At 44.9% G+C, this 15192-nt stretch overlaps 1 protein-coding gene across 2 annotated transcripts in view; it reads left to right on the top strand.

Moving 5' to 3' along the window:
* The window catches only part of tmem132e (transmembrane protein 132E), a 227839-nt gene that overhangs the window by 155264 nt on the left and 57383 nt on the right, over positions 1–15192 (top strand). The window contains exons 1-2 of one of the 2 annotated variants that reach the window (XM_053847327.1): positions 5611–5921; positions 7357–8302. In XM_053847327.1, the coding sequence (XP_053703302.1) occupies positions 5855–5921; positions 7357–8302 (1013 nt within the window). In that variant the 5' untranslated portion in view covers positions 5611–5854. Of the gene's footprint in view, positions 1–5610; positions 5922–7356; positions 8303–15192 lie in introns of those variants that run through there. The other variant, XM_053847328.1, reaches the window with a different exon arrangement.

The raw sequence follows: 15192 nt of genomic DNA, 5'->3' as shown, positions 1-15192 counted from the left end.
TTATCTTTAAAGCATGGGGGGAAATTGATGCTGTAAGAAAGGTGTAAAATAAGAGAATGAATTTTAAAATTAATTAATTTAAAATGATATACAAATACATAAAAAGAACCAGTCATGTCACATTTGAAAACCATAGGAAAAAATATTATCTTTTTACAAGAGGATCAGGGGGATCAGGCAAAAAAATGCCAGAGAAAAAGTTTTAAAAAATAATAATAATAATGATACACATGTTCACCATGGAATTTACATTCAAAATTTATACATTTTAATATCTATCAGTTGAATGAGGTTTACTTGAGTTATTCCCTGATCAGACTCATGGGTTAATGGTTCATGCCGAGTGAGTCAAACCCACTGAACACAATACTAAAGACTGCGTGCGAACAAGTGAGTCACGGCGAGTCTTGTATCTCAGGAGTCTCTGAAGGTGTCATTGGCGGCTCCTCTTCCTGCTGCTCAGACCTATGAGTGCCACAAATCTGAGCGCCGCCTGACAGCAACCTGCAACAGTGATTCATTTCCCTTCTTAATTAGAACGCAGAGGAATTCCACTTTGAAGTGGGCCTCGCTGAAGTAATGACTCGTTGAATGGAGCGATGAAAGGAGGGGAGAAGAAAGGCCTTGATTAAGAAACAGTGTCTGACTGTGATCGCTGAAGAATAATCTGCTGCTTTAGGACGACGCCTGGTTTCTATCTGCCGTGAGAATGTCGAAGTTTTCCCTCTCTGGTAAACATTTATTTGTCTGCATCTGTTCGCACGTTTGTTCACCTCCACGTCTCCGTCGTGCACACGCTCGGTTTGAATCCTTTTTATATGCAAATGTGACGACAGCGCGTGCAGTGATATCGCGCTGTAAATTTATGTGTTCAACAGAGACTTTTAGGATTAGATTTCTGCAGTGAGTCCAACATGTGAGCACAAACCTATCTTCCACTCGGTTCCACGAAAAGCGGCTCTTCTGCTTCTATTTTTACACTGAAACCATTGTTGCAGCAATAAATGAGTTGTTGAAAAGAAGTTGAGGAATGAATAAATGACTGATGAATTAAGTTTAGAAAAAATAATTAAAATGTTTGATGGAATTTTGCAAAGAAAAATGTATATTTCTTTCACAAAATGTGAGTTCAATTTCAAGTAAAATTAGAAAAATGAATAAACAGAAATCCATCATAAATGCTTGGTATTACTTTGTGCACCGTAAAATGTATCTTCCATTCCAGAAAAATGTAATTAATTTTCAATATTTTATTATTACTTCATGTAAAAGTCAAAATTTAAATTACTGCAACGTAGATATTGATGACAAAAAATACACAAAAATTGAAAAACAATACATTGTAGTCGAGAAAGAAACTATTAAAGAAATGAATTCTGAAACATAAGAATACATAAATATTTAGTTGAAACCACTAAATGAAAATGAATATTATCTGAAATTGAAGAACAGCAACGTAATTGATTGAGCACTCTGGCTTGGGAACATCCGGAGGTGAGCTTCGGCCCTGGTGGCGCCGTCGCTCAGGTGTTCTAACAAGCTGCAGCTGACGTCCCCACACACACGAAGGTTAGAAAAGCGTTGACTAATTCACGAGGCGCGAGGACGAGCGAGTCTCCCCGCCGGCGCTAAAACTTCATGATGTGAAGCGGAGAAAAATCCAACTCCTCGCCTTCGGCCAATAACGGCAGAGTCTACAAATCTCACTTCCTTTATCACCGTTTGGCCTCGGGAGCCGAGAGAAGGTCTCATTTTCATAAGAAAGAATAATATTCATCGACAAAAACACTTTAGCTGATCGCCCATAAATTACAGTTTGTACTTTAGATTAAATGGAGCTTCATGAGGGCTTTGCATGAAGCGGGTGAGAAACTCTGGGATGGAGTCGCGGAGCGGAGCATGTGAAAACAGAGTGGAAGCATTGTGTTGAATCTTCCTCCAATGTCATTCTGCTTTCTGTCTTTCAAGTGAACACATCCACTCGCGACTTTATTCAAATGTGAAAATGATATTTTTGATATTTTCTTGTGCTTTTATACACATTTGTCAACACAGAAGTTAAAAACTTCACAGTGATCGTGGTTGAGGTTCCGTGTGACGACGAGGTGCCGGACCTCCAGCCTCCCACTCAGCGCTGCGCTCAAACACTTGAATAAATTTGAATGGAAATGTGACTCTTCTGAAGATGTGTAAATATATTCAGGAGGCGGAAGTTCAGGTTTCAGGGATTGTCAGAGTTTGGAATATTTTCTGAGGCCAGATTGATGTTTGGGCGGTGGAGGAAGGCCAGCGGGGCTGGGCCCCTGTCGGGCCCCTGTTGCGCTGGTCATGGCGGGTTCTTGACTTGTGGTGAAAACTGGTTCCACCCAAACAAGCAACATTTGTTGTCTAGAGAGACCCCTCTGCCCTGGAACTAAAATGAATTTTGTTTTAAATGGTTATAGTTTGATGCAAATGATCGAAAAGGAGAGAAAAACACATAACAGTGGGGGAAAATGTGCTGAAAAAAAAGAGTTAAATATTTAATTAAATTTTTTAATCCATTATATTTGTAGTATTTACTTGTTTTCACCATGATCCCATCTTTGTGGTAGAAAATATTTTTTACTTTTGCAGAAATTTTTATTTTTACAAAGACAAAATAAAATTCCCCCAAAAAACTAGACAAATATTTTTTCAAATATATATATATGTATAAATATAAATGTATAAAAAAAAATATATATATATATATATATATATTGTGAAATATATAATCGCTGGAACTACTTCCTTTAATGTTTGTGCTATTTTTTACAAAGACAAAATAAAATTCCCCCAAAAAACGAGACAAATATTTTTTCAAATATATATATATATATATATATGTATATATACGTACACATTTTATTTTACCGTCATTATTTATCATCTATTTTTTGGGCATTTTCTCGTGAAATATTTCAGGCTAGTAATCACTGGAACTACTTCCTTTAATGTTTGTGGTATTTTCATTCACCTTTACAAGCGGCAACCTGCACCACGACTCGGCCTCTGTCTCTCTCTCTCTCTTTACATTGCCGTCAGCTCTCTTCATCTAATTTGTTTGTTACTTTCTCTTTCTCTTCGGAAAAGAGAGCGACTCAGCTTTTCATTAAATTAATCTCTGATCGAAACTGTCGCTGACATGAGCAGGGGACGGCGATCGGCGCCGACTCGGCCCAGTACTTTCATTAACTTGTGTGACACCAAGTCATCTGATGAATAGAAGACACACACACACACACACTTCGGCAACAGATGTTTAGAAGTAATGGGAGAACAACAGGAAGAGAATTGAATTTGGCCCGGAGGCTAATAGGACATCAAGTGGAAGGTGATTGGGTTTCACAGCGGAAGCCCATCTGTGTCTGCGATCCTCTTTGAACTGCCCTCTGACCCCTCCCCGCCGATGATGTCGCAGAGGAGCCCCGATGCGTTGCGGGCTGTAATCACCTTCCTGGGTGATTCTGGCCTCTGGGAGGAGATGGTGTTGTTCCGACGCCATTTGTCACGTCATACTCAGCAAGTTTGGTCAACTCACTCACATGACCGCTCAATCTCTGTCAGGTCTCCTGGTCCCATCTCTTGGTCTGCAGTCCATCACTTGCAATTCACCAGTGGCCTTACCATCCTACTTGTGACACCATTTGCAGAGGAGCATGAAGAACACATGCCACAGCTTGAGCGCTGGTCTTCTTCGGGTCAAAACCTGTCCGTGTCAGCACGACACCAAAGAGCTAGCTGATTGCACGGTAGCACAACACGCTGTTAGCAATCAAGGATCATGACCCAGTTCAGCAGGTGGTCATAATGTTTGAACAGCCAGCGCTGTGTTCCATCTGTTAGTGTGTAGGTGAAATTCCTCTTCTTCTGCAGCCTGTTGACTCGAGTTACTCGACGTTCCTCCCGTCATCGCTCCTCACACAAGCTGTCGAGGGGCCCCGCGTCTCCCGACGAGGCCCCGGAGCCTCCAACAGTGCAACGCTAACTGCTTTGATGAAAACACCATTAAAAGCGCGACCGTGTTCCGGGCTGTTTGGCCGGCAGCAGGTGCTCACTGGGTTTCTTTAAGTGCCTTGCTCGGGGCCGAGTCTGTTTGGGTTTAAAAACCCCGTCTGGTTCTGCGGCCGCCTCTGGACTGACGCGGCGAGATGATCCCGTCGACTGTTCCGCTGCTTCCAGTGCTTGTCGAGCTCCAAAATAGGGCTGGATCAGGACCAGCTGGGACGTCAGATGATATTCCAAATTCACTGTGACATCTGACACCAGCAGCTGTGATTGTCTGGCCCCCGTGGAGAGAACTTACTGATGCTTTAATACTGAACTTCTCACTGTATATTACCAGTGATGAATTATTATTGATTCTACTACAGGGTATATATTTGTTTTCAACAGAATATGTCAGAATAAAAATGGACTTTTATTAGATTATTTCATGTTTCTATAGTGTTTTGGAGTGACTGCGAGCTCACCAGCTGGGATGAGGATCAGCTCCTCTCAGTCTTATATCATGGTTCTTATGGAGTGTCTCTGGGTCTTGGAGGGTCTTCAGTCATGAGGACTCTCGATGGTGAAGATAGAGCTGAGAAGATGAAGCTCACCATTGAACTATAGATTTGTCCTCTCACCGGTGGTCAACAGGTGACCAAAAAGAGTTTTCTCTGCAGGAAGTCTGGGTTCGCTGCAGAAGCTCAGTCATCTAGAAGAGACTCAGAGCAGAACACAGCTCCTCCTAGAAAGTTTCAGTTGCAGAGGTCAGGATGTCTCCTGGACAAGTGAGATGTTCAACTGGGAGGAGGCCCCGGGGCAGACCCAGGAAATGATGTCACATAAGTGTCACTCTTCAGTCCTGTCGAGCTAAGAAGCTGCAGCAAACTGAAGTTGCTCTCCAGAATCGCTCTGTTGCTTTGAAGTGGGCGTCTATAGACGTGGGTCGTTGAAGGAATTTGGGGAATCTAAGCTTTGTGACGGTCGTAGACTGTGGTTCGTGTTTCAGTGGAAGATCCAGGAAACATGAAGCTCACATTCCTGCGAGCTCTCGGTCGATTAAAACGCCCTGTGAGTAGCTCCTCTCATCCTCCTCGCTATAGCGACGATTGCTCATTTGTAAGTGCTCCCCCCGGCTTCATCTTTTGTCACCTCCGCTGTTTGCCATTCAGTTTACGGGGCCCCGGCTCCCACACTTATCCATGGATCCCTCGCCCTCTTTCATCATGGGAATTCCAAGCACACGCTGGTGAGGCAGAGTCCCCATCCCCCCCGACTCCCTCTCTGACCAGCATCCCTCCTCATTCTCAGGGGTGTGGGGGGTGTTGGGGGGGGGGGGGGGGGGGGTGCAAGGCTAATTCATCAATAATCTTTACCTAATCCCTCCCCTTCCCACTCTCTCTCTCTCTCTCTCTCTTTCCAGCCTGGAGGCATTCATGCAACAAATCCCCTCCCCCGCCCTTCCTCCTTCCCCTCCTCTTCCTCACACACACACACACACTTGAGGAGTCTGTCTGAACACGTCCACTGAGGACGAATCAGGGCTCTCAGCGATCACAGACAAGGTGTGGCAAGAGGTGGGCGGAGCCCAGCGCTTTGTCTGCCGGTCGGCCCCGCCCCTCTGCCGGGTGGAGGCGTGTCCGTCTCCCTGCGTCCGACCCCCGGAGCCGCACTCCCTCAGTCTGCAAGTGTGTGCGTGAGTGAGTGAATGTTGGTGAAGTTCAAGTCGCCGCAGGAGCGCTTCATTCCTCTCCTCGGTCGGAATACTCCTCCCGGGATTTACCGCCTTCTGGAGTTTGGGGCGTCTCGGAAAAGGATGCGATCTGGATGAAAACTCGTTTGGAATATGGGACTTGTAACGCGGGGTCTGGAACTCAGGGACCGGCTTGTGTGTGTCCTGCTGGCTGTGATAAGTACGTCTTCATCTCACGATGTGTGGTGTTCCGCAGCGATGTGTCGCTGATTCCTGTTCATGACTAAAGGTCCGCGGTTCGGTCTCTCCTGGCGCGGTTCATTGGAGCCGGTTAATTGGCTCCGCGTGTCTCCGTGTTTGGGTGCGATTCGCTGCTGGCCATGACACCGGCCAGACGCTAACTGTTTTAGCATCACCTCCTCCAGCGACATGTGTATAAACGTGTCTCCAACCAGCGCGAAGGCTCCGGTGTTCTTGAGAAACGGAACCCAACCGTAGTGATATGTCACCACTAGCTTCTCATTTCTGTTGGTTTTGAGGGGTGTCCTGAAACCATGACCCCCGCTTGGTGCCACTGGAGTTTGACAGAAGAATGCTAACGTCAACAGCTAACTTTGTGGACCGCAACTTTGGACTGACGTGACCAAAGTCTGCCGTCACTGTCACGTTTTACCCCTGAAAATTTTACAAGAAGCAAGAATTAAAAGCTCTGCCCTTAACCGACAACATTTGAAAATACCACACACAAAAGTTGAACTAGCTAGCGTGCGATAAAAAAATAAACAAAGAAAACCATTCAATAAAATGCCTCAAATTAATTAATTCAATTAAAAAGCCTTTATTCCCACCAAGGACTAAGCTCAATAATTGATTATCTAAGAGTTATCTACCAAAAAGACACGAAAAAAAGACTAGAACTGTTAAATAACTGGGTTTTTTTTTTCATTTTTGTACAAAAAATGTAGAAAAGTGAACACATCTAAAATGATAATATGAACAATCTTATTAGGGGAAAATGTGCGAAATACAGATTATGGTTCAAATGAAATGTAGAGAAAATATGTGTGCTTATAATATTGACATTGAAAAGGAACTGAAGGGGGAAAAAAAACAATATTTTTAGGAAAATTTAAAAAAGCAGAAAAATCATTCCTAAAGAAAAAAGAGTTTCCTGCTAGGTAAGATGTATTTGCAGCTGACTGTATTTGAAACAGGGGCCCTCCAACTGGTCCTCAGAGGGCCGGGGTGGTGCACGCACAGTTTAGCCAATGAGGTGTCATCTGAATCAAGCAACACCAGACTGACTGGGTCAACTGTTACAGTGTTCAGACACCGAGTGAAGCTGTCTGTGCCAGTTGGGTTTGAACAAAATCCTGCACCACCCCGGCCATTTCATTTGGGGAGCCCTGGTCTGAAAGGTTAATCTGCAAAAAGACAGCAAAGGAATAACAATACAGGATGATTTCACAACAGGAAGTTTGTCTTGGTTTGTTATTGACAAGTCTCATGTGAACCTGACTGACTTCATCAGGTTGAATATTCTTCTCATGGTCGGTTCTGCTGATGTTTCCCAGCCCTGGATGGTCCTCAAGACCTGAATGAATTTGAGCTGCCTTGACAATCGAAGTGTAACATGGTGTGTTTTGTCTTGACAGCTATCGCAGGCAAAGTGTCGCCCACCAGCCCGGACGGCCTCGTCAGCGCCCCCTCTGTGACCTCCACCCCCTCGCCGCCGAGCGTCTACCTTCCCGCCAACTTCAAAATGTCCAACGCTCAGCTGGCCTTCTTCCTGCGCGAGACCCGGACATCAGAGCAGAGAGTCGGCGGTGGTGCCGGTGGTTTTGGCTCCGCGCACCCGCTGCAGCGCTCTGAGAGCTTTGTGGTGTTTCAAACCAAGGAGCTCCCGGCCATAAATATCAGCTTCGGGCCCTTTGCCCGGGACCAGGCTGTGTCCAAGGAGCTGCTCCAACCTGCCAGTCCGTTGGAGGTCCCGGGACAGCTGACGGTCAACTGGAAGGTGCGAGCGTTCATTGTTCAGGCGCGTGTCTTCTCCAACAACCCCACCGTCCAGGTGTTTTTCTACATTGCGGGCCGGGACTGGGACGACTTCAAGGCCCAGGACAAGCTGCCTTGCGTCCGCCTGCACGCCTTCCGGGACGTCCGCGAGATCAAAACCTCCTGCCGCATGAAAGGGAACCTGGCGCAGTGCTTGGCGCAGCTGGATTTACCGCCGTCCTGGTTCAATGCCAACGTGGCGCCACTGGGTCGGAGGAAAGGCTCCGGCGACGGACTTCTGGACGGGCTCACCAGCGAGACTCTCCAGGCGGAGCTCTACTACACACTCCACGAGCCTAACCTGGACGGGGAGTGCAACGAGGGGCACCGCGCTGGATCCAGAGGGGAGCCGCTGTCACAGCACCCCCTGCTGCGCATCGGCAGTATCAGCCTCTACCAGGCTAGCCAGGAGCAGCTGCTGGTGGATAAGCAGCTGGACAAGAACATGTTTCTCAGGCTGCCGGAGAAGCCCCTCAAGCCGGGAGAGACCCTGAAGATCTCCCTCTATCTGATGCCCAACTCCACCGTCGAGCAGTTCAGCCTGAAGTAAGTTCATCTTCCTCCTCGCTCTGGCTTCACGTGACGAAGCTTGACTGCTAATGTGCTTGGTTTACAACTCCTCTGTGGGTTGATGCTCAAGACTAGCTTCCTGTCTGAACCTGCTTCAGTCGGTTTGATCTGAGATCAATTATTTTGCTTGCCGATTACCTTAAAAGACTTGCCACACATTTTCATCTTCTGGTTTTCCTTCTTCTAGAGCTGTGAGAAAATAAAAAATACAATATTAAATTTAAAAAATATATTTTAATTTCATGAATGTACTGTATCTCCTAAAAATGATTAATTAAATAGATGTTTCAATTGTCTTAAAATATATATACCTATATATTATTTGTAATTATTTACAATTTTTAAAAATAATAAATAATCATTTTTTAAATTTCACAACAACCCACATCCATGACATTTCTCTTTGAATACAAATATTTAATTCCTAAAATTTAAACCCAGTTTTGTGTCTTTTAAATCTCATTTATTTTTAGTTTTTCTTTGTTTCATCTCTGTATTATAAACGTAAGGAAGACTCATCATCTCACACTCATCTCACACTTTTTTAAAAACAACACTCTTATTTGTTTTTCAATATTGGACAGTGCATTGAGAGATTTTATGATGTAGCAAGGTTTTGTAATGAATTGATGTGACTTTTTTAAGGAGTGGAACTTGGATTCAGAAACTCGAAACAATATTTTCTTGTTTGTTTATTTCACCAGCTTCGATATTTAATCCAGAAAAGATAAATCTCTTTCTGAAAAGTGCCGATTATTTTATGTCTTTTAATAAAGGCGCTGCACAAGTATTTTGAAGCCGGAAAACAAAAGATTAAAGAAGGTTGTAAACGATTCACAAGCGTCCCGTAGGGCCCGCGAGGAGCCCAGACGCAAACAGACTTTAATTTTCCTGCTGCAGTGTTGGGTTGTTTCTGCTGAGCAGATCCCTGAAGCTAGACATGCAGTTGAATTTGAAATCATTTTTGGTGGAAGGTTGTGGTAAACAGTCGAGCCTTGGTGTCACAGTGGCGCTGGAGAAGGGTTCAGCCAAAGTCCCTCTGGTGGTGCAGAGTTTATCTGCAGGCTGGAGGAGTTAAAGGTCTTGTAGGCAAGTGAGGGGAGAAGCTTCAGCCATGAGGACTCTGTATCGTGGTGAAGAAAGATCTAAGGCATGAGAACAGCTCTCCATTGACCAGTGGGTTTCTCCTCTCTCCTCTGGTCACTTGTTTTGCCGTGGCTGAAAGAAGAAGATGACAGATGCATGAGGGGCTCAGCTTGTAAAAGTAGATGCTACAGAGGTGGTTATCGACCAGTCAAGCTCTCAGAGAACCTGGACCAAGTCTCTCCTGCTGCACCGCCTCTCGGTTGTTAGCACAGAGGCGGAATATAAGATGAGCGATGCTGTGCTCGAGGGCACAAAGGCAGCGAGGACAGAGGAAATATTAGCTGCCGACTGATGAAACACACCGCTAACACAATCACTGTAATCCCTGCACCATCGTCACTCAACACATTTACGCTCATTACCAGGCCTCCTCACTCCGAAATTGATACCGGCGGAAACTTTCCACACTTTCTGACCCATGGAAATGAAATCCAGTTCATCAGTTAGACACAGAGAATCGTGCAGATTAACTTTTGACTCTCTAGATGATGATTGTGGCTGAATTGTTCCTGACGTTCTCTCCTTCCGTACAAACACAACAAGTATAAATTTTTTTTCTTTAAAAACTGTTAAAGATAAACACACAATGCAGAACATTTTAGTTATGATGCTAATGCAGAAATATCGAAATTAATAAATTAAAATAGTATTTTGTAGGTGCTGGTTATGTGGAAAAAAATGTTTTGAATTTTGAATGTAAATTATGAAAATTTAGACTTAAGATAATTCACTTGTAGAAGATTTTTTTTAGAAATAAATGCCTTTTTTTTTTAGAAAATGAGAAAAATAATAATCAAAATAGAATAATAAAAAAAGAAAAACGTTAAAGATACGTACGATAAATAACTGAAATGTAAAATATGTTGAAAAATAATTAAATTCAGTATAAAAAATACAGACTGTATTAATATAGTTCTTACATTTATTACAATATTAAAGATGTTTAATTAAAAAATGTGATGAAATAAATTTCAAATGATAAATGAAAAATTTAGTTGATTCATTAAATAGATCATCGAAAAGATTTTGCCAGCGAAGACGTCATCCGACCGAACTGCTACCGGCAGAGGTCTTTTATCTATTTGTTAATTATTTACTTTTTTCTCTCACTGAGTACTGGAAGAAAATGTGATTTTATCCAACAGGTTCAACACAAGTTCAGCATTCCAGTTGGAAACCGAATGGCTGGGGAATTAGCTCGTCTGCTTATTCTGCTAAAAACCCTGATACCCTCCCGGCGGGCAGCCGGCACTCGAGCGGTGTTGTAAAATATTTAAAGATGCTCGTGTTGTTGTCGCTGAGCGGGCCGACACGGCTGTTTCTGTCTGTTACGAACGATCAGTGAGTTTTGGTGTCGACATTAGAAAACACGAGCGCATACATGCACCCTGAACAGCTGATCGCCAATCTGTCAGGCCATTAAAAAGTCATGAGTGTGTGTGTGTGTGTGTAAACATTGGGAAGAAAGTGTTAATATCTTGACTGACATTGTCCTGTTTATATGAATTCACAACAGCTCGACTCACTTAAAAAGCTTGGAATGCGCTGGAGAGCGACTTGAGTTTCTGACTCACTGTGAGCTGTTTAAATATGTGATATATGTGATGTTGTTTATTCTTGCTGAGCTGAGAGTTATGGTTATAGTTTAAAGAGAAATCTGTAGCAATGCTTCTTCTTCCTTGTAAAGCAGAAACTAACATGAGTCCAAGGCACTCTGACTCTCAGGATAGAACATTGTTGTTGCTGCAGTAGAAATCTGAAAGAGTTTTTTGAGTCCTAGTCTAGCGACTCACTTAGATGTGTGTGACTCACATGTTGAGTCTCTAAGATGACTGTGACTCGTTGGATCCCTAAATTGGACTAAAGATTGAGAATGACTGTTGAATGAAGGGAGTCATAAGCGAAATTAATGTGCGAGAGTCACTGGAGAACCTTCTGAGTGGCACCCAGGAGCCCACTGGTGGACACCAGATGTATATTTCAGAGTCAACGTGAAAGCATATTCATGACTGGAGGGTTCATTTGGTGGAGGACGTTTGGCTAACTACAGTCACCGAGTCCTCCCTGATGAGTCACAACTCTGACTTGACAGAGGTCAAATAAAGCAACTTGTTCAACATGGAAACAACCCCCGAAACGCACAGATAGCAGCGTCACTTTCCAGCAAGCGACCCTCGACTGACCTCTCGGATGGGAGACGTGCTCCGGTAGCTCGTCGAGTCGCTCGATCCGTCTTGACAAGGCGGCCTGTGGCTGCCAGAGTCGTACAATCGAAGAGCTTCCGCAGTGAGACAGTGACATTCGCCATCAACCCATGGTGAGAGAAGATGAGCCATCACTGACAGAAGCGAGAGAGGAGGGAAGGAGGCGAGCTGGCAGGAAACAGAGGCTGAGGTCAGGAAGACGGGCCACTGCCTTCCAGGAGAAGGCGGCCATGTTGCTGCCGGCGATAAAAGAAAGTGGGTCACTTTCTTCGTGGGTCGCTTGAATAGTTAATGTTGAGCCTCTGACATAGTCTTTGATGTATTTTCATTGTTTTTCAATTTTAGTTATTTTTATTCTTAATTGTTTCACTTTTGACTTCATCTCTAGATGATCAATGCGTGTTTTGGATTGGGTGACTGTGTAGGAGAGCGCCGCAGATGGTTCTGTGGGTTTATAGGTAGATCATCAGGTTTTATTAGCATTTAAAACCACTCACTCGCAACCCAAACACCTTGGTCCAATCCTCCTCCGCCTTCTCCTCCACCCGCTTCCCATTGGGAAAAAGTGGTTTTCTCTCTCTACTCTCAGGTTCTGGAACATGCTCTAACCAGAGCAAATTGTTTATTTGTGGGTCCTCTAGTTGGCGCTGTTTTGGGTTCCGATCGTTCAGAACCTGCTATGCTCGTAAACCAAAGTGCCATTATATGCTAAGGCCGAAATAAAAAAATCAGCCAATGAGTGATAAAATAGTAAGATAAAAAAATACTTTGTAACTGTCGAGGCCAACTCATGTGCTTTCATCAGCCACTGTTATTATAGACTGCGACCTCTGGGTGGAGACAAACTGTACACAAACGTGTGATCAAACGTAAATATTGAGGTTCCTGGCTGCGCTCAGATCGGGAGATGTAATTGCTTCTTGAGTCTCCGGAGGGTTAAAAAGTAACGTCGCGAAATGTTGCGATCAGTCATACCAGACCATGGACACCGCTATCACAAACGACCTTCCAGGCAAATCACAGGATCAGTTTGAATCTGCTGTTGCGTTGACAAAGAAGAAGCAGGTTTCGCTTGATCCGCTCGCGCTTCGCCGATGGAACCGCAGGGATGTAAGACTCATCTTCCCCTTCATGTTCCGTCTCTCCACAAGGATAAAATCGGCGTCCTCTATTCTTCCCTGCAGCACAAAGCGGGCCTCCCGCGGCATCCGCGTGTGCAGTTCCTCCCAGCACCATGGTTGGTTTAAAAGGACAAAGCAAAGATAAGCCATATTGTCCGCCGTGGGCCGCCCGCACGTCTCTCCCTCTTTCAAGTTGTCACACACAGAAAATTGCCGAGGTTTTATTAGTATCCCTCCCGCTCGTCTCACCTCCTCCGCGCCTGCCCATAGATTTGCAACGTCGGTCTGGAGTAATGGACTCAGCTCTGCCCAGCGTGAAGGATTGCGGTGCCCAGTAGGCTCTTCGTTTTCAAAGAAGGCGCTGGTGTGGAGACGTTTCATCGCGCCACCGCCAACAACTTCTGATTTTAATGATGCTCTCTCTGCTCTGAGTGTGTGTTTCATGATTTTCTGCTACACTTACTGGCAGAGTTCAACTTCACACCCTCGCTAAGATGAAGAGAAGCTGTTTACCAGAGTCTTGTGGTTTTTTGTTTATTGCTGATTTAATAGTTGGTTATTCTCTTAAATGTCACAGCTCGCTTGCCGTGTGTGTTTAGACTGTTTGAAGGTGGAGGAGTGTGCGATGGATGGTGTCTCAACGTGGGGGGGGATTTTTTTGAGGTGGATTCCCAGTCCAACCGTGGACCCTGCTGACCACTGACTTCAAAGAGAAGAGTATTGAGAAGTTGACTCATGTAGACGTGGCATGCTGGATGGATGGAGACAGTGAAGGGGTGTGTTGTAGGTGGTGCAGGGGTTTGAGGTGAGATTGCATCAGCTTTTCTGTGGTCGTTGAGAGGTGTCGATGAGCCTTGATGTTTGCCAATGACATAGTGATTTGAACACGTGACGAGAAATTGGAAAGAAGAGGAGTGAAAGAGACTAGAGCCGCTCAGTTTGTAAACATTAAAAAACATTAAAATGATAATCACAGTTATTAGTCACGGTTTTTCATGTTACAGAAAACATCTGTATTTTTATGACTTAATGTGCGAATCGAGGACTTGGTGTCAAGAAGAAGGATGATCTGTGCCCGAGTCCTCTTTGTCACACGTCCTCCTCAAGTCTTGACGTCAGTGGCTGTGATACAAATGAAATGATGGAGGCGAGCAAGTGGACATCAACTTGACAGCAAGTGAAGAGTCTTTAAACTTGAGCCCAAAATAACCGCACAGCTCCTTCTCCGCCTCTGTGCTACATGAAAACACTTCCCACTGTGGAATGGAAAAGACAATCGCACTCGGTGAGACTGCACCAAAGAGAATGACATCAAGCATTTATTACCAGGTTTTAAGAACCTTGCCATGCTGCAGGATCCGTCGGGAGCTTCTTCTGGATGAAGGGTTCACGACCTGGAGCACAGCAACCTTGAGTGCAAAACTGCCATGAAAAGGGAGGTGGGGGAAGGAGGGGCGCCGCGAAAGGCCGAAACGAATCCCTCCTGGTTTGCTGCGAGGCATCAAATTTGACGAGTGAGCTCAAAATGATTCTTATTCAAATCAACATCCTTCCAGCAGCGGACGCCTCCACTCTGCAAGCGCAATCATCCCCCCGAGAAAAACAAAGAAATGGAAGATGAAACGTTTTCCTTTTTTTTTTTAATTCGGTGTGAGGGAGTGCGTTGGCGTGGAAGGAGTCCTGGAGAACAACAGGCGTCCTACAGTTCCCACGCTGACCATTTCCACAGCAGCCTGTCGGATTAGTGGGTGATACGGTGGGGATGTCTGGGGGCCGAGATGTCGTTCACCCTTACGTGACGTATGCGCTCCAGTAGGCAGGGAAAGCAGCGACTCAGCACAACTGCCGCACCTCGGGGGGGGCGGCGTTGCGACTGTTTATGGAAGACTCATTAAAGTGATGTTTTGGTTACTCTAAGATGTTGGAATCCCCCACAGACCCACTCAGTGAGGAATGCGAATGAGCTTCACATGTTAAACTTTGACTGAGAATGCGCCTCTACGAATGTTGTCAGAGGTGGGATGGTTTTCCAGAGGCCATCCACGGAGGCAATAGAAAGTAAGTTTCCAGCTGTCCTCCGTATCATGATTCCGAGCTGAGAATCAGACAGGAAAAGCCTGCGTGCGAAGAACTTTGACTCTGAAGTGAATCACAGATGAGCAGGCACTCAAATCCCAGAACAGTCTTGGCACCGGTTTGTTAAATCTCACAGTCAGAAATGACTTGAAGCTACTTGGTCCTGTTATTTTCACCGCAGCGTTATTTGTATGCAGAAAGAAGAGGCGAGTCTAATAAGATGCCCGGCACATCGGACCCTTCCAGCAGTGCACGGGAGGCAGCATGTAGAGAATACAGCAGCACTTTATTAATAATGCCCTTAAATATATTGTGATGG

The sequence above is a fragment of the Synchiropus splendidus genome, chromosome 17 (genome assembly GCF_027744825.2).
Source record: "Synchiropus splendidus isolate RoL2022-P1 chromosome 17, RoL_Sspl_1.0, whole genome shotgun sequence".
NCBI lineage: Eukaryota > Metazoa > Chordata > Actinopteri > Syngnathiformes > Callionymidae > Synchiropus > Synchiropus splendidus.
This window is presented reverse-complemented; position numbering and strand designations above follow the sequence as displayed.